At 43.4% G+C, this 19,243-nt stretch overlaps 2 protein-coding genes across 2 annotated transcripts in view; one reads left to right on the top strand and one right to left on the bottom strand.

Moving 5' to 3' along the window:
- Positions 1 to 19,243, top strand: part of brf1a (BRF1 general transcription factor IIIB subunit a) — a 135,227-nt gene that overhangs the window by 27,488 nt on the left and 88,496 nt on the right. Inside the window, exons 7-12 of the mRNA XM_080870635.1 lie at positions 9,157 to 9,306; positions 12,747 to 12,840; positions 13,042 to 13,168; positions 14,815 to 14,854; positions 15,253 to 15,345; positions 17,704 to 18,027. Coding sequence (XP_080726761.1) covers positions 9,157 to 9,306; positions 12,747 to 12,840; positions 13,042 to 13,168; positions 14,815 to 14,854; positions 15,253 to 15,345; positions 17,704 to 18,027 — 828 coding nt within the window. The remainder of the gene's footprint in view (positions 1 to 9,156; positions 9,307 to 12,746; positions 12,841 to 13,041; positions 13,169 to 14,814; positions 14,855 to 15,252; positions 15,346 to 17,703; positions 18,028 to 19,243) is intronic.
- On the bottom strand, positions 211 to 4,451 carry LOC308389314 (BTB/POZ domain-containing protein 6-B-like). Its single transcript, XM_080870642.1, has 4 exons — positions 3,435 to 4,451; positions 2,743 to 2,833; positions 2,419 to 2,537; positions 211 to 1,862 (listed from the first exon to the last, which is right to left on the bottom strand). The coding sequence occupies exons 1-4, from the start codon at positions 3,848 to 3,850 to the stop codon at positions 830 to 832; spliced, it is 1,659 nt and encodes a 552-aa protein (XP_080726768.1). The 5' UTR covers positions 3,851 to 4,451; the 3' UTR covers positions 211 to 829.

The raw sequence follows: 19,243 nt of genomic DNA, 5'->3' as shown, positions 1-19,243 counted from the left end.
ACTGTGCAGTTTATTTAGTAGGAAATGAATCCAAATCCTCACTTGGAAAAAGAGGCAGAACCCTTATCAGTCCTCAAATCTGTGCCTGCCAGACTCCATGCAAGTGAGGTAGAAACCTAATGTGTAGTTCCCACTTTAGTTACCAGAGGGCGCTGCTGCCCCTCAAATCCCCCACTCCCTCACCCAGATCCCATAAGATGTCACATGTGCGGCTTTCTCACATTATAACCTTTATATTTCGGCAGGTGTATAAGCATTCTTGTACAGAACACATCTGCTCATCAACAGCATCAAGCTGTTAACAGATAAATTGTATTTTACAAAAAGACACAACGTTTCTGAGGCCGTCCTCTGAAGTGCAAAACGACTCTGTTCTTGACACGATTTCTACTTTTTTTTTTTTTTTTTCTGCATTAGAATCGAACACTACATAAAGTTTGCTCCTCAGGTGATATTGCTGCCTGGACTATAGTAACAACATTGTATATAGACTTGCAATTACACAATTTGAAGCAGACCCTACTTGTTCCAGTTCTGGAGCTCAGCTTGATTACATAACCACAGGTCACTGTATTAATGTTGTTCCTACAGCAGCCGCAGCCCTTGAAAAACACAAGCTTCTGAGCAAATAACGTTAAATCAGCATTTAAATAAAAAAATAACATTAAATTAAATAAGATAAAACAGCTCCGTCGCTTTTAAAATAGTCTCTTATAGAACTAACCAGGCCATTTAGTGTGACATTACTCAAGTGTCTTTTAATGCTACATTACTTTGAAGGTTGGGAGGCAGCGATAGACCCAATTTCCCATCAGCAGTCCAGAGCAGCTTATGCATAGAACACAAGCTCGGGGATCTGTCCTCCCTGTACTCCAGTCCCGTTGGTGCTGTCGGAGGAGCACTGGAACTGAAACGTGACCTTCCCGCACTGCACCTCCGTCATGCCCTCCTGGCCGAAGTAGCTCAGCTCATTCCCGTCCAGGACGGCGCTCACTGTGTAGAACGCGTCCTGCTCCACCTGAACGGGATGCTCGAACCACACCGGGAACGTGCTGCTCGAGCCGTCCGACACAAACTTTGTCAGGTTCTGCGCCAGGATCACCCCCTGTCTCTTAAGCTCGATTTTGACGCTGTACTCGGCTTTGCCGCCGCTCGACCCGTACAGGCCCAAACCGGCAATAAAGATCCGCTTGTCCACAGCAAACTGGATGCTGTCGCACCGGCCGCGGTAGCGCCACTGGTTGCTCCGGTAGGCCGAGGACTGGAAGCGGTGGCACCTCTGAGGAGCCAAGCCCTTCCTGGGATTCAGAGGGAAGTCTAGTTGGGGCTTTTTAGCCGCAGTGTACCACAGGAAGACATTGTGCGTCTCCTCCAGTGTCAGGATGTCCGACTGCGCAGCACCGTTTGCAAATTCGTCCAGGCTCATGGTGGGGATGCGCACCAAGAACAGCGCCTTACCCAGTACCTCTCTTTTGTTGCGAGTGGTTGGCCCCAAACCCTGTCTCTTGCATTCTGCCGTGGCCCAGTTCATGACCGCCTCAAACACCACCACTTCTTTGGTGTTGAGGGTCTCCCGCCGCAAGATGATGTCCAGCGTCTGCAGGTCGATCTCACAGAAGCCCTCCGAGCACAGCGCGAGCTCGGCCTGCGCGTCGATTACTTCCCAGCAGCGCTGCGTCAGCTCGGGCTCCTCAAACAGGCGGCTCTGAGAGAGCAGCACACAGGCATTCTTGGCCTCCAGGCTGGTCTCCAGGAAGGTGACGCAGGCCTTGGCCAGTGCAGGGACGATGTACTTTTTGGCAGCATACAGGGTGGCCAGCACCGTGTCTGCCTCCAGGTCGATCTCATCGCTGTACAAGTACCTGGGAGAAAGAAAAGAGCCTTAAATGTACAGAAATCAGACTGGCTGACAGATGATATGCTGACTAAGAAGATACAGCGATGAACACATTTAAGTGACTCTGGCTCCACGTTTCTTCTTCTTCCTACTGTATCAAGAGACTCGGCAAACAAAAAAGGGAATTCTTTTCCTTCCCAAAGAAGATTATATAACACCATTATACATAATCCTACCGTTTTCCAGAAAGTCTGCAGAGCAACAATCTGTGCTACGCTTTTAGCCAGCGCTACTGAATGAGCAACAAAGGCATGTTATTTATAACTACTAGTGTGCATAAAGGCAAACTGTCAGGATGAGGAAAAGAAGGGGGGGGAATGTTGCCAGTCGAACAAAGAGCACTGAGAAAACCAGCAATTACAGAGCACCGCGCCGCTGCCACGGCTCTCTGGTGCTCCCAGCATTTTGGCATTCGCCTCTGCTTAGCTTTGGATGAGTAATAATAGGCTTTGAAGTGACACTGACTGTGCTTGTCATCTCAGCTTCTGGTTGGCTGTGCGAAGGGATGGTGAGTGGCTTACTTCAGCAGAATTAGAAAAGCAGCAGGTTCCACATCTGGAATATGGATCTCAGACTCCTCCTCCGCCAGATCGCTGTAAAACATGGCACAGAAGACGGAGCTTCCCACGGCCAGCACGTACTGGGAGGGGAGGAGACGGATGCGTCAGAGAAACCAGAGGAGCTCGTCTTTCACAAGTTCAACACTAGAGCCGATATATTACCTTGCATTGTCCTCGGAGCTCGTATTTAAATTTAAAGCTCAAATATCAACATTAGTTAAGTTAGTGCATAAGCTTCCCGTCTTTCTCTGGTTTGCAGCGATTTTTCCGAGATGCGCTCCTTACCTTGTGTGCGGGAAGCTTCTGCGAGGCCCCCAAGGGCCCGACAATGAAGTGGACATCAGCCATCAGCTCATTGTTAAACATCAAGGCGTTCCTAAAAACAGAGCAGGTTTCACAAGTAAGCCTCAACTATTGTATAACATCAAGTCCTCCCACACTGCTTTTGCCTAGAGACACTGGTTAGTTTTATAGATTTAGGGAGGATGCAGGGAAAAAAGAGGACTACCCTCTTGTTGTTTTCTCACTTTATCCCTCAGCCTCGAAAATGTCAGCTCATTGGGATCTATGGAAAGTTCCCCAGAGTGCTTGCTGACATTTTTAAAATGTCTTGTTTTGGCAGATCAACAGTTCAAACTCAAGTGGGATTTGTTTACTGCCAGAATAAATTAAAGAGATTAAAGAACGGTAGGAGCAAATAAGTAAAACAAACAAAAGCTCATGTTGGTTTAGATAGACGCTCCAACAGTAAATCAGTTTTCTAGAAACTTGTCAAAGTGTGCTCCAAAGTAAAAGTAAAGCGAGCATGAGCGATTCTCACAGCAGAGATTTTCGTGCACTTTGCTGCTGCCAGCTTCCGTGTTAATACACCGAGTCAAAGCGGCTGTCATTACTCTGACAGCGACTCTTTCGCACTGCGATCGGGCTTTTTGCGCACAGATCAGGCGGATAATTGTCCTCTGTGTTTCTGGAGTTACCTCTCTCGGAGCGTGGGGTGGCTGCACTGCCAGCTGGGTGGGTCTACGTTGTTGTTGTTGATGTTTTGCTGGGTGGTCGGGGTGGTCGCCGCGCTCCCTCCGCCGCCGGCGCTGCTCCCGCTGGCCTGGCACACCTGCAGCTCCTTGGTCTTCTCCGCGTCAGCCACCGTAGTGCCGTTGGCCAGGTTGGTGTTGTTGGTGTTGTTAGCGGGGTACAACTCCGCAGCCATCTTCTTCTCCTGCTGCTTTTTCTTGCTCGACAGGGACAGAGTCAGGATCTCATAACATAGCGGCAGCCGGCCCGGCAGCTTGGTTACCTTCTTGGACTTTTTCAGTGTTTCTGGAAGTAGCAGCAAATAAGTCAAACACCTCATGATCCGGCCATGATGGAGCAACCTGCAGTCTGCCGTTGGCATCTGCACGAGCAGCCGATCTTCTGGGTTTTTTCCTCCTCCCTCTCTCTCTCGCTGTCTCTTTAATACCCGGTGCAATAAACTGCTGTCGGGCTCGACATGAAGCTTGTCGCTGCGGTGGATTGAGTATTTTTCTTTTTTTCTCTTTCCTGTGCGGTCCGGTTCCTACAACGCCGGTTTCAAACGGCACCGACAGCGAAGTTTACGCGACAGCATCTAAATATCCCCCCAGGCCCACTGCTGTCCGTTTCCACATCCACTCGCAACTTTCGACCTCAAACACTTGTTTTTTTTCCCCGTTCCTCGGCGGTCAGCTCATCCTCTCCGAGCGCACAAATGTCCGCGAAGCTTCGCTTGTTTTCTCCCTTTTCCAGCGAGTGGGTAATCCGGATAGTCGCAGCTGGTAGTCAAGTCCAGCCTATTTTATTCCCACCCCGCCTCTGCGTTAATCCTCACGCACATTTCTCTCCCGATTTGTTTTCCCCCTTTTTCTCCGAATCGGCTGTAGACCGACACGAAGCCAGCTACGATGTTCCGCTGCTGCCGAGGTAAATAATCATTTGTCGGGAGTTTTTAAGCTCCGCTCGGTTTTTTCGCCCCCCCCCTCTCATTTTTTTTTTTTTTTTACTCCTCCCCGCCTCCCCCTCCTCCTTATTTTTGGCCGACTCTCCATGAACGCCCAGGGCCCGCCGAGGACCAATAACAATCACGCACCGCGCTGACGTGAGGCCAAAGAGGCCCCTCCCTCACTAGCTCCGCAGAGTGCGTCACAGGACAGACGCTCTGATCTCTCCTCCTCAGAGGAGGAGCAGGGCTGGAGTGAAAGACAATACACACCAGGGGGACAACATAAGTAACCCCCCCCCCCCCCCCCCCCCCAACCCCCCACCTATGCAGACACACACTTCTGTTTAGGACGACCCCTACAGATGTGTCTTTGTGTTCCCGTGTGGTTAATAAGTGACTTAAAATTTGTTTGATGCCATTGGAGTCACTCTGTGGCAGTCCTGGGACTTTTGTCTTTGTGCGCTTTTTTTTGTCAGTTTTGCATCCCATTTGTATAAGTCTTTGGTCATTTTTAAAACATCTTTTATTAGACATTTTGTATATATTTATAGTTTAAAAAATTTTTTGTGCGTCCCATTTGCCAGTGTTGATTTCATTTTATATTTCTTTGGTTGTTTTCTCTCTGTGGTCATTTTTTGTCTGAAGATCATGCATTAAACCTGTAGGCTGACAAGTTGTTTGTTCCTCTGCACAGTTAACAAGAATTGCTCCTCATAGGACAGTGGTCACATTTTAGATTAACTTGCTTGAGTGTTGTGCAGTACTGCAGATTTTGGTGTTTATCCTATACAGAGTAAATGCAGGGCCAGTATTGCTGATACTTTTAACTCATAAAGGCAGTTTATGTAGGGGAGAGCGGCGTGTCATGATTAATAAGATGAATCATCATCAATTGGCAAATTCTGAACACATTTTAATGACCGCTGAATCCGTAGAGTGTCAGAATGTAGTACAGTAGTACATTTAGTTAAATTTTCATTTCTAAAAAATATTTATTTTACACAATTCAGTGGGCTACACACTGAACTCAGAGGATAGAAACAAGGTATCGATCCTACCTCGCTGGTAATGATCTGATACCAATACAGCCTTGCTATCAATGCTATTGATACCCCCATCATTCACCTATTGTTCATTTTACAAACACTTTTGTCCTCGTTGTTCAATTTCTTCCAAATTTTTAAGGATACACTTCAAACTATTCTACATATGCCAGATATGGCACGTTTTTGGCTAACAGCTCTTTGGGAAACACCTTGTTGGTGCAAAAATACTATTTTTATGCCTGTCAAACTGACAGTGATAACAGTGACTGTATTATCTGTATTTCTTTTTTTAGTAATTGCTTAATTAATTCTGTTTAGTTACATTAATAACATTGTAAGTACAGTGATAAATAAAACCATTACTTACCCTGCATCAGTGTTTATTCAGTTATCCTTTTCTGACAAAATCAAGCAGTAAGTAATTAAAAACTAATGCACGAAGGCAACAACGATGATGAAATGGATTTAAACATTCGTCAACAAAAGGAAACGAGATGAAAATATTGTAGATGAGATCTAATTAGAACTAATGAAGTTGTGTAGGTAGGCGGGATGGGTTTGGAAGTGTTCCAATCAGAAGTAATAACCTTGTGCAGTAAGGTTAGTCACGCACATTTGATCTGGCCCCCGGGAAACGGTACAATTAGCTTCCATCCTCCCCGTTTCTCATGAAAATGAAGCAAAATGTCAGCGTTTCAGAGGAAAAGAACGATGCACACGTTTCACATTTGATTTCAAGGAAAAAACTTTAACACTTTATATTATTTAACTGACTCAACTTTAGTTTTAGTCTACTATAGTCAACTAAAACAAAAAAATTAGATGCCTAAATTATGCCTGCAACAAAATCAAAATTAACAGTGCCTTGCAGTATATCAATATAAAGTGTCTAACAAACTAGTATAAATGTAACAGTATTAGCAAAACTTTCTGTTTGTTTGCTACATTGTAAATTCCTAAAAGCTGCTTGACGTCTAATTCTGGTCATTTGTGAAGTAAGTGATCAAACCAACAGCACGATATCATGTACGGCGATTTAGCTTCAGTGGAGTTGAAGACCAGAAAATGATTTATGAAATTTTATTAGGCTTTAGGTCGCACTGTAGTGCTGCCGTCTTGTACTGCCGTTCATCAATCACACACAGAAGGATTTATTAGAGAGACGGAGTCCTGTATCCAGAGTAACACAAACTAGAATAGAGAGCCATTGCAGTTTTGGGGGTTGAGGGAAGGGTGCAGCTTCCCCATGACTGAATGATAACACTTTAATGCTATTCATGAAGCCCTGCTCCCACATTTGATTGAAAGGAGCAAGTTCGCGGCCCTTCTCTGGGGGTGGTCGAAGTAATTTGGGGGAATAGAGGCGAGGCAGGTTGAGGTAAAGTGGCTACACGAAAAAGGTAAACTACAGCACTCCATCACAGAAAGACTCCTGGGCTGTTTGAGCATCACAGATTGATTATATTCAACGGTGAAAGAGGATTTGGGCTGTTTTTTTTTCTTTCTTAAACAACCTATTTTAACAGCCTGGTTTTGAGTTTACAGACACCGAGTAAAAAGTTGGAGCAGTGATGGCCAGCTCTGCACACGTATCATTACACGGTGCAGAGGGGGGAAGGGATCAGCCTGGATCTTATTACCAGCTGGCTCTACCAGCTTTCCACTGGGCTGCTCTTTAAACAGAGCCTCTGACTTCAAAAGGTATTTGACACAGTCGGGGCACAAAACTCGACTTTTAGTCTTCAGGCTACAGTGGGAACCGGATTCCTCCTCATTTGAGTTTTAAACTGGATTTCAGAGCATGGTAAAATCATTTTTCACAATAAAAAGCGACTAAAGGCAAACGGGCCACCTGCCAGGCAGTTTCATGGTAAAAGCAGGTGGTCGTGATGTTTTTAAAAAGTATTTCGCATAAAGTTTATGACATACAAAACTGTACAAGTCTCTCAGAGACAGAAGAAGCGAGCAGAAAGTTTAAGGAGTGAGCTTGCGATTGGATGATTGCCCATCCAAATCCTTTCGCCAGCTGAGAAAATGTGGATGGAGTCGCTGAATGAGAAACAGGCTGCTTCGAGGTGCACTCAAGCTAAATGCTAATCCTCCAGTCCTCCAGTGGAGCTAATTAGCAGCCAGCAGTCAGAAACTGGTTTTAGTGGGAAGCTCACAGGTGGTAGTAAGTTGAGATCTGGATGTGTTTCAGGCTGGATTTTGGTCATTTTTTTTTTCCCTTTTCTTTTTTTTTCTTTTGGCCTAAGAGAGGAAAAGTGTACTCGCTCTGGCATTTTGGTCTGTTTACTGTTCACACAAACCAGGGCTTGTAAACAAAAATCCATGGGCACGCGAGCAGCAGTTTATTGGACAGAGCTCTGGCTAAAGTGCCATCAGGAGAGGCCTCTGGCTCCATGGTTGGAGAGAAGCTGAATTAAACTTGAGCACAGTGGCCTTGACTTTCCCGCAGTTTATCTTCTCCAATCAGTCAAACACGAAACAAATGTTAAATAGGATACTTACACTCATAAACTGTGTAGCGTGCTGCAGTTGCTTTAGATTACATACAGGAGCTGCTCATTCCTCAGAAAGGTGATGGGCAGTATCATCAAATCACCTTTGAAAAATAGCAGCTGAGGTATCAACAACAACAATGATGTCCGGTTAGGAGGCAAAGGTGAAGGGCATCATAGATGACGATGAAGCATGAAACAGGATGGTGGCATCTCCTCACAGAGCTGCGCATGATCATCAGGCATGAGCACATTTAGTTCACAACCTTCAAAATTAGCTCCTTGACGTCAAACAGTCAAACAACCCTGAAGTCTTTTGTGCGTTCCACCCAGTGTGAGAAAAAGTCTTCTCTTTGATTGGCCTACAGCTTCAGATTAGGCTCATCTAAAATATTCACTTCAGTTCAATTTTAGTTTTATTAATATAGCTTCAAATCACAGCAAAAATCACCTCAAGGGGCTTTATAAAGGCCGTATCAAAAAGAATCTTTTTCAAACGGTTATATATTTTTAAAGTGGTGCACACAGAAGCTTGAAATGAATTTAAAATAAATGTCTGAATGTAAAGTTTTACTGTTAGCTGTGTTGTAAGGTAACCTCCCTGCATAATATAGAGAAAATCCCACCAATCAGATGACACCTTATGAACAAGCACTTGGCGACAGTGAGAAGGAAAAACTCCCTTCTAACAGGAATAAGCCTCCAGGAAAACCAGGCGCAGGGAGGGGCGGCCATCTGCCATGACCGTCTGAGGGGGGAGGGAGACAGGACGAGAGACACACTGTGGAACAGAGTCAGAGATTATAAATAATGAATGAATGTGGTGTATAAACAAAATGAATCACAAAAAGGAAACGTTTTGTTCACTAACAGAATATCGTTTTTTGTTTCACTGTAAAAATCAGAAATTATAGTAGAAACAAGAACTTTGTCATTTTAATTGTTTATCTATGTTTTTACTTTGGCATATTATGAATGGAGATGAGGGCATAGAAAACCTGAATGGTTCCTTGATGCTATACTATGAACTGTGGATGTATAGCGTCCACAGTGTTGCATTATTATGTTGACTTTGAGAACTCGGCTGTACCAAAGAAAAGTACAGTGGGGGGAGTACAGAGGCATTGTTGTACATTTTTAAGGCTGTCCTTGTGATTAACTTGGGGGAAAAAAAAACCTTTCCTTTTGCCACCAGACCCGTGCCTTTATATTCCCCGTTTTGCCCAAATGCTGGAATTTGGCGATAAGACCCGCGAGGTCTCCATGACGGCGCTGCGTCTGGTGCAGAGGATGAAGAGGGACTGGATGCACACGGGGCGAAGGCCGTCGGGACTCTGTGGAGCAGGTAACTACAAGCTGAAGCAGCACTGGGTATCTTCTTCAATTCGCAGGAGGGGTGCTGGTAGCAGCCCCGAGGCTCTGAGCAGCGGGACTGAAAATCTGAGGAAAGAAAGTGATTAATGCTCTCTGCTGGAAAGTCAAGGTGCCCTTAATCAAGATGCTTTAACCTCAGTTTCTCAGAGAGCCGATCAGTGACCGGAACGCTTTGTTACATGTTTTAGTGCAGTACAAGAGGCTCATTCTCTCTGACAGGGAATAATAAAAGAAATTTAATTTTGCCACATTTTCCTGGTGACTTGATCAGTGTGATAAGGAAGTGAATGTAAACAGATGCACTCATGGGGCAGCTATAGATCAGTGTAAGAAGGGCTGCATGCACCTTCAGAGCTCTAACACAAGGATGTATCTGACTGCTATATTTTGACAGAAAGCAGTGGTTCCCAGGTTCACACTGTGCATGCTTACACTACTAATTATGACTAATTTTTACCATGAGATTTGTTCCGTGCACTTAAGTGCACTTAAGCACTTAAGCCTCCAAGCATCAAAGGCCAGGAGGCCTTTGATGCTTGGAGGCTCACACACAAACAGTTTATTTCTCCCGCTGTCTGGGTTATCGTGTTATCACGACATGATTCCCAGGTTAGGCAGCCTGAGCTGAAAGATGCCTGTCAGCACGAGTTGTTTCATAGAAACTTGTCTTCCTGCCAGTTTTAGTGGTTTTCAGCATGTTTTTCTAAATGCTGAGAACGTCTCTGTATAAGCTTTATGTCTTAGCATCCCACTCTTCCAACTACATGAAGATTTTTGGTTGCAAACGCGATACCTGTCTGTTAACTCTCCAAAGAGAGCTGTAAAACCTGTCCAGAGTGATGTGTTTGGAAAGTGTCAAATCTTCCCACAGCGCTTTTAACATATTAGAAGGTTTTTGGTAGTGTCTAACACGATAACTCAAAAGGTTTTGAATGAATTCTCATAAAGCTTTGTAGGGGTGTAGAGTGGGGTCATGTTACCAACCCATTAACATTTGGCTCACATCCACCAACATCTTCCAGGTCAACCTTTTTAAATTCGATCCCAAAATGTTTTATATCTATAAAGTATTGTTAAGAGAAGCAGAATGAGCTGCCTGTATAGTTATTAATATACTGTAGTATAATATTATCTAATAAGGTTATTCATGTCTAGTTATTTACAAATCAATAGCTATTACCCATGAAAAGTAAATCTGTCATGTTGCCTTTATCTGATTTTTACTGCACTACAAACTTCTTAAGGTATGTTTTTAAAAAACAAAGAAAAATAAATGAATATATACAAATTACAATAGTCTTCCCTTAAAAGTAAATACTGCCCAGAGAGTTAGTGCAGGTTTGTGCTCTCTGACCGCTTCTTGTTTTATTTGCACTTGTTTCATTTCAGCTTAATGTGAGAGTCTTTGCTGTCGTTTGCGTTCGAGCTGGTTTCTCCTCTCTCTGCTCTTGATTTTACTGTCGGTGTACTCGTCACACGTGAGTAGTGGAGGAGATTTGACGCTGGTGACAAAGGATAACAGTTGTGTTAGTGCACTGGGATGAAAACTTCCAAACAAGTGTGAGCTCCAACAGTACAGACGAAAAGTGGGAGATAAAGAGAGCTCTGTTGTTGGAGCTCTGTTGCCTGAAGCATGAAGAACGTGTTGTTGTAGCAGGAGGGAAATGCCTCCAACTTCTGAGTCTTTGCTGTTGGCTAACTCTGCGCTAGTCTACTTCTCCCCTTAGCAGCTGCTGCACTCCTGCTGACATGCAGCACAGTACACAGAGCAATGTAGACCTGAAGTGCGTCGATCCGCTCTGGATACCCCATCTAGCTTTTGAGGCACTATTGGACTGATACCTGGTCCAAATATCAGAACGGTGCTGGACAGTTAATAAATGATACATGATTCAGTTACTTTTCTAAGTTCACAAAGTCATTTCAGTTAGTTTTAAGTTTTTAAAAGTCCAGTTTTTATCTTTCAGCTCTAAATGCTGATGGGGGTAGTGTAATCACCCCGCCGGGTGTGGACACGATAACTTGGTCGAGTCTTGGTGACCCTGACCTCAAGGTCAAGGTTAGAGGTCAGGTTTTCTGAAAACTCTAAGTTTTCAATGGAGCTTGAAAAGAAAAGCGACTGAACCTCTTTAAGTTCATGAAGATGTTTCACGCCTTATCTGAGAAGCTTCTGGAGTTGATTGCAATGACTCAAGTGCAAAGTCACCGATGATTTTCAGATTGACACCATAGGTGCAGTCTTATAAAATGAGAACATTAGATTATATTAACCAAAGACGAGCATCGTTTATTCACGGGTGCTGCACGCTAACAGTCAGCTGCACCTCTCGCAGTGTTTGCAGCCTTGCTGAGTGTTCCTACTGTGGATCTTTTGGTCACCTGCCAGTGAAACCTGTGGGAAAGCCGATCCTGCCAGCACCTGTCTAAGCTGGCTGCAGCGTGTGAGGTTTTGGTTTCCCACCAGGTACGTCATCGTCTTTACGGGACTTTGGTGGTGCAGTTTATATTAAACAGCTGAACTCAAAGGCCTTCCTTCCTTATTGTGTTGTGATTGCTACAAAGCCCAGTACATTGAGGCTTTGCGCATTACCTGCTAAGACGTCCTGAAATCGAATCGCCGCCTTCTGCTGCTCCCTGCATGTTTACTCCCATGGTTTCAGTTTTCATCTTTCTCTGTTACTCTGCTGGATTACCTTAATATTTAATTACTCATCATAAATCTTTGAGAAGGAAACACTCAAATGGAAGAAGGAAAAGTTTGTTCCTAAATATGATGCAAATATCACTGTTGACGGTTTTAAACATATGCAAAAAAAAGTTTGTGCCAGGAGAGACGAGTTTATAAGTTGCTTCTTGTGATTTCAAGGGCAAAGAGCTTGTGAATGCGAAGCGACGAATGTATTCAGCAAGGAAAACTTGCAAATCTGAAGTCGTGTGGTTTTTAAGGTAATGGCGATGAAAAATGTTTGAGAAAGTCCTCAGCGGAGCTAAAAAGCCACCACTTCACTCCTCAAGGCTGTTAGAAGTGTGCATGTGGAAGTGGAAGCACGCATCTATCTTTTAACAGGCTCTTGAGCGAGGCAAGTCTAATGACAGTTACATAACTGTTCCCCTTCAAGGCTCACACTGCAATTCATTGCATAATATTAGCGTTGTTGTTTCTCCTTTTTTTTTAATGTGGGGGTGGATTTGTTGGCTCTGAGGTGCCCCCGTCTTGTTGGCTCCTCTTCACTGTTTAAGGTGCACATCTAAAAGTGCCTAAAACCATAAGCGCATAACTTTTTTTTTTTTTAGTGTTTAGTCACATCTCGGCCTTTTCTCTAATCATACACGGACACACGTTTTGTTATTGCTTCTGTGCAGATTCTGGTTAAATCTCATCCCTGTGTGTGTTTGCTTGTTTGTTTCCAGCCCTTCTTGTAGCTGCTCGACTACATGACTTTCGGCGCACTGTCAAAGAAATAGTCAACATCGTCAAAGTGTGCGAATCCACGCTGAGAAAAAGGTGGGCGATCAAAGTTTGTGATTTGGTAGAAAATCCTGGCTGTGGAGGCTCGAAGTTTATGGGATTTGTCTGTTTTTGCCAAAATGAGCAGCAGAAGTTCCTTCTTTAGAAGTTCTGCTGGTCCAGATGATCAGCCCAGATGTTTAGTTGGATCTTAATTACCTAACTTATCTTTTGCCTTGTAACGCCACTTTGCGTTAGACTGACAGAGTTTGAGGACACGCCGACCAGCCAGCTCACCATCGAGGAGTTCATGAAGGTGGATCTGGACCAAGAGTGTGACCCGCCCTGCTACACAGCCGGACTAAAGAAGAAGAAAGCCCAGCAGGTGTTTTTCCACACAAACCTCAGCCTTCAATTCACCCCAATTAATGTGCCATAGCATTAGAAACGCACATGCGCATCAATTCTGATCAACTCAATTACTCATGAAATGACCCATTCATCCCTCCACAGGGAATATTCAAATTTCATCCTTTATTATCTTGATGGTGACATACAGCCCTCAGGCTTTCCCCAATAATGGATGAAGGGTATTAACCTCTAAACTAACAGCATCAGTGTTGTCGGTGTCCTCACACTTTGTGGGCTCTGTAAAAGGCCATCGTGCTCTTTTTAAGGCATTGTCCCACATACTTGTTGCTTTAACAGATAACAGGAGACATGCCTGATGATTTAGGGGTGAGTGCGTGTAGAATATATCTGGTGCCTAATTTTCAGGTCTTAAATTCCATATAGCTTCTGTACTTCAGTGGTTTTGGGGGTTTAAAAGTCCTTTTTTTCCCCACTCACCATTATTTGAGTAAAAAGTATTTCACAATAGAAGTTTTACTTTGCTTTATTCCTTCTAGTATTCTAAAGGGATTTTGCACAACAAAAAATGGACTGACCTGCAAGCAGAGCTAATGAAACTTGAGCTAACTGCATGCGACTCCCATTCATCATACATGGCGTGATGATTACTCATTGCAGAGGTTAACGTCTTCATTTTTCTGTCTAATGCCAGCCTTCAAGAGGAATCACCTCACTCTTGGGACATTTCCACAGCGTGACGTCTGGCCAGCCTGCCATTTAATTAAATACAATGTGATTGTAAGGCTGGAAAATGTTACTTTAAAAAAGGCCGATGAAATGAAGTTAACATGTGAAGGTGTCGTATTGGGCTCATGATTGAAGACGACCAGCTCGTTAATCAGAGATGAAAAAGGCTTTATTACTTGAAAGGCTGTTACTGCATTAACCCAGGTTCAGGTGACACTTCGTACTAGGATTTATCATAATCATGATTTGAAAAATGAAATCTGAGTATTCTCCATATCAATATTGTTGATGTTTGATGAATGCGGTGGCGATTTCTGTTAAAAATTAGGTATCATTAAAAAGAGTCGTTGCTTTCTGGAGACGTTTACAGCAGTTTGTTCATTCTTGGCCACAAAAACTGTAAACTGTAGCCTGACAGCAGCAAATTCTCAAGATCTTGGGTTTTTCTTTGTGGAAACTGACAGATGGGCTTCAGAGAGTCGGAGCGTACTTGTTTTTCACCCGGCTTTAACAAACAAAAGCTGTGAGATGTGGCCAAAAGTTAAAAAGTGGTAATTTTTTTTTACTGATCTGACTTTACTGGTGGAGCTTTTGCCCAGTAATGAGCTGAACTTTCTCATGCCATAATGTAAAAAAGAGGAAACATTGGAGTTAATGTAAAAGCTTTGTGAAAGTACTCACAGAGTGCTGTTCTTTAGTCGAGTCTCACACCAGCAACATCAAATCAAACTCACGCACGTTATACACCGGGGAGGAAAAAGCACGCTGAGAGCAAAGGGTGCTGCCGTCAACCACCCCAGAGCCCTCGTGTTATAACCTTCTTTTATTCTAAGAGGTTTTATTCAGCGATCGTTTCACCCTGTAGCCACTATTAGAGAGGAAGCTACTTTCATTGTCTCATCCAAACCCTCTCTTTTCTCTCCCTCGCTGTAGCTGGAGATTGAGATCAAGAAAAAAATGGATGACGTCGAAGGTATGAATGTCTCGTCGCTGTCTGTTTGCCACCACAGACACAAAGTCCTGGCTCAAGTTTCTTTTATTTTGTTAAGTTTTCAGAAAAGTTTGTGTGTTAAAGATGGACATTTGGTTACATGTTGTTGTTGTTTTCTTGTTGGTGTTTGTTGACCTCGACTAAAAGCAGATCAGTGTTGGATGTGGTTAAAGCAAAGAAAACATAAATAGAGGACATGATTTAGGCTCCGTACAACTTGTAATTAACCTTGCATTATGTTACACTGCTAACATATTGTGCTGTAATTATGGGACTATGAGAAATATAATTGAATGGGTTAGCCTAGAAAGCCCTAGAGAATCACGCAATCTAAGTCTTTATGGAAGAGTTCCTTTGACATTGTTTTACACCTTCAACAGGTGAAATTCAGGAATACCAGGAAGAAATAGATGCAGAGCTGGAGAGCAGCAGACCCAAACTAAGAGGAGTGTACGCTGCCTATGCTAAGGGAGGTGAGTGATTTCAGAAACCCTTCTCATGTCCTCAGCTGTTTATGTGCTGGGGTAAACAAGACCTTGCTCTGCTCCACGCAGGGTTTTCTGGAGGTTTGGGAGGTTTTTAGTGGTGGACCTTTCAGTGACTGAACACTGCTGCTTGCTTATGTTGGCTAATGCATATTTTTTTTGCAGCAGCACTGTATGTATGGAGTGTTTTTTAAAAGCCTGAGAATCCAGACAGTGTGACCAACTAAAGTCTGATTTGCTGTCCATATTCTTCCGAGGTTGTACTCTGGTATGTCAGGAGACAGGTTTGCTCTGGAGCTTTGGCTCTGTGGTAAAAAATGCAAATCCCAATTTTCACAGGGACAGTTTGAATTTGACCTCTAAGGAAATATCTTAATAGGAAATAATATCTTATACTGCTGGAAAGCCTTAAACGGTGCCACATTTGTAAGTAAAATCCATTGTTCAGCAAGGTTGAGTATGTGGGTTGTGACCATGAAACACTTGCCAAACAGTTTATTCTGCTATTTGTTGGGTTTGTTTGTTGGATTGGATGATTGAAGTCCGAAGAAACGAGACATACGGCCGTTTAACAAGCTGGGACCTCAGTAGCATGTGGAGGAACCGTACACTGCCACAGCAGCCTGGTACCACCTGATCATACTGGTCAGCAGCTGTGAGTGTAGCATTGTTACAACAAAGAAATAACTGAGCAGACACAAATGTCTTTTCTTTCTGTGCTACGTTTATTTATATTTATGTTCCCACTCATAACTTGTTACCATTCTATAAGTTTATTTAGTTCTTTATTGGCGTCTCATTGTTGTATGATGGTGAGCAGACCACAGTGGATTTATTGCCAGGGGCCCTAGTTAAAGAGGGTTTTATTTATTTATTCATATTATATTCTTTGTATAGACCTTAAACTCATGTTTAAGGTGCATGAGTTGAGTTTGTGGTGCAGTATTAAGGTTAAACGTGATATTTGAGTGACGCAGGCCTGAAAAGCCAACTATGAAGGCACTACATTCTGTATTGAAGATAAAACCATTGACCTTGGATTATAATAAAATAACCATTTAAAAATGGCACCATGACCGGTCTGGAGCTAAGGATAGAAAAGCTGTCTCTTGGCATTTTGTCTGTTAAACAGTGTTTGAGCGTTTAGCTGCTAGTGCGGCTACCGATTTGCAAGCGAACATCTCGTAGCGTGAATTCTGAACACCGAGCCGACGTGTCAGCGAGTGAATGCAGCAGCAATAATAGAAGCTGCTGCTGATTAGGTTGAGTGGGACGCCCAAATCCAGATATCAGAGGGGAAACACCGCTGCGTTAATGCGGGATGACGCTTTTATTTGTCTTTCTGTCGCTCACTCGGGCAGGACGAGAACTCTGAGCTGCTGTTTGTGAAAGGCCCACACAGGCCCACCCAGGAAAAATAAGACAGAGCAGACTGCACTCCCTGTTGCTCTCACCCTTTATCTCTTTCTACCTTTGGCTCTTTATCTCAGCCTCAGTCTGTCTTTCTTCCTCGCACACAAACAAGCCCCGGTATCCCTCTGTTTCTACGCAGTGGGGGGGGTCGCAGGTCTGTCACTGATTTCAGGCATGTTGTTCTTCCAGCTGCCGTGACGCTTTCAAATCCGGCAGCAGTTCGTTTCTTCTCAGACCGAGTTGATTTCCCGATTTGAGGTCTCGAGCCTGTGAGGGGACATTTTAATTATGGCTGATTAAAGGACACATTTTAATTAGGTAGCAGGACAGCCACAACTATGATCCCAATTACTTTGTCAGAATATGAATATTTATCACCATTCCATTTTCTGCGACTCGGGAAGCCGAATAAATTCCCTGCACTTGTGGGATTTTAGATCAGTATCTTGACCCTTTAACTGCTGTGGCTGCTTTCAGTGTGCTGGAAAATGTGGGTTTGTTTTTTCCCACTAAATTATGTTTAATTTGAAAACTCTAACTATGGTGTACAATTATGCAGTCTTATTAATCTTCAGGGAATACTCAGGAGTTACGAACTACATAAAATGAAGCAAAGTAAAAGTGGGAATTTTTTCAAGGACAGATGTTTTATTTTATTTTATTGTGAGTCTGAGAATTAAACAAGTCACCTGCCGGTTATTATAGCATTATAACTGCATCCCTATATGCTGTTAAGCTGACACACATGAATGGTTGTTTCAGTCGCCTTGTCCAGACACGTTTGTGTGTTTACATTTTAATAAACATGGTGACAAAAGTTAAAAGCTTTCAGCGTGTTGTTTATGGTCCAATTATCTAAATAGCTTAGCATAAAGACTTTGCACACAAAGTGGTAAATGAATGACACATCCCCACGTTTGTCCTGCTCCACAGATTTGGAAAATGATGACAAAAACAACATTCTCTCCATGTCATCGAAGCTGGTGGACGACGAGGAACCAGAAGACGAAGATGAGCTTCGAGCTGTGGCCAAGCACTTTGGCAAAGACCTTAACGAGCTCACACTGGAGGCTCTGATAAAACTGGAGCAGAAGAGACCAGAAGACGAGGAGGGGAACCAGGAGCAAGAGGACGACGGGGACTTCCCACAGAGAAAAGCCCCATCGCTGGCGTTCCTCCTGGGATCGATGCCCTCATCAGCCACACTGGGCCTCTCAGAGTCCATCAGCAGCTGTGTCACAGACGAGAAGGAGAACGGTAAGTACAAGTTATTTATCATCTTGGAATAGCTCCATCCTTTTTCTTTATTTATTTGCAACATCGGACATGAGATTATTGCTGATTTCTGTTATAATCTCATTTGTTTGTCGTGTCAAGTTTCGTATGCGACCAACATTTTAGATTTATTTTCTTTAACCTTATTTGTTCCTGCCTTGTTACACTGCATTTAATGTGCCATAAAAATGATCCAAGACAAGTAGAAGCTTAATAAACCCTGACTGTGCAAACAGTAGTTTAAAAAGCAATTTGAAGACGGCGGTGCGTTTAAGACGAGACGTCAGGCATTATATCGTCTGCCTCAGCAAACGTCTTTATAAAAGCAGGTGTACCCTTGAGAATGATCTGATTCAGAGTGCTGCAGTGATATCATTCATCCTTGACTGTGTCTCGTACGTTCAGTATCACCATAATAATCCATAATCATGTTAAAGGATGCTCTCTCAGGTTTAATTGCAGTAATTAACTGGGCTCTATGAATGAAATAGGCTGTGCTGTGTTTGAAATGTCTCCTGTTCTGCGTTACCTTTTCTTTTCGAATGTGTGGGAGGATGTGTTTGCTATATGTCTGAACCCTCGAGGACACTGGAGATCAAAAATGTTCATGTTGTTGTAGTGTTTTGTTTATTTGAGGGACTTTGAACCATTTCTCTCCAGAAACGACATTTAAACATGTTTATTTGGATAATTTTGCACTCCCGATTTTCATTTTTGAGCCGTGCCTGTTATTTTTATTTTTTTTTCTTATTTGTTTATTTTTTTTAGAAGTGATATTGAGCCAAGTTAGTCTCCTGGTCTTTTCTGACACTTCTAGTCATCATCTGCATTGTCACAGTCTGGCTGAGGCAGACTGTATGGAGTGAGGAAGGGGACCCAAGTGCAGACACGCAAAGCGATAACTTTTAACAGAAAGCGATATATTTATAGTGGATGAATAATAAGTACAAAACAAAAGACAAAATCAATGACAACGCTAAACTAAACCCTAAACTGGGAGGAAACCTGGAAGAATGGAAAACCTGACAAGAATACGTGAATACCTGGAAACATGACGTGAACTTAGCAGACGACCTGAACACGAATGACTGGAAACACACAGACTAAATGCAAACATGAGGTGATCAGAGGAAGTGGAAACACCCGGGGAAACGGCTGATAAGAATGAACATAACGACGCCACCGGGGGGGGGGAGTA

Source organism: Rhamphochromis sp. 'chilingali', assembly GCF_963969265.1.
Source record: "Rhamphochromis sp. 'chilingali' genome assembly, chromosome: 21".
NCBI lineage: Eukaryota > Metazoa > Chordata > Actinopteri > Cichliformes > Cichlidae > Rhamphochromis > Rhamphochromis sp. 'chilingali'.
Note: the sequence above shows the minus strand (reverse complement) of the source record. Positions and strands in the feature narration are given on the sequence as shown.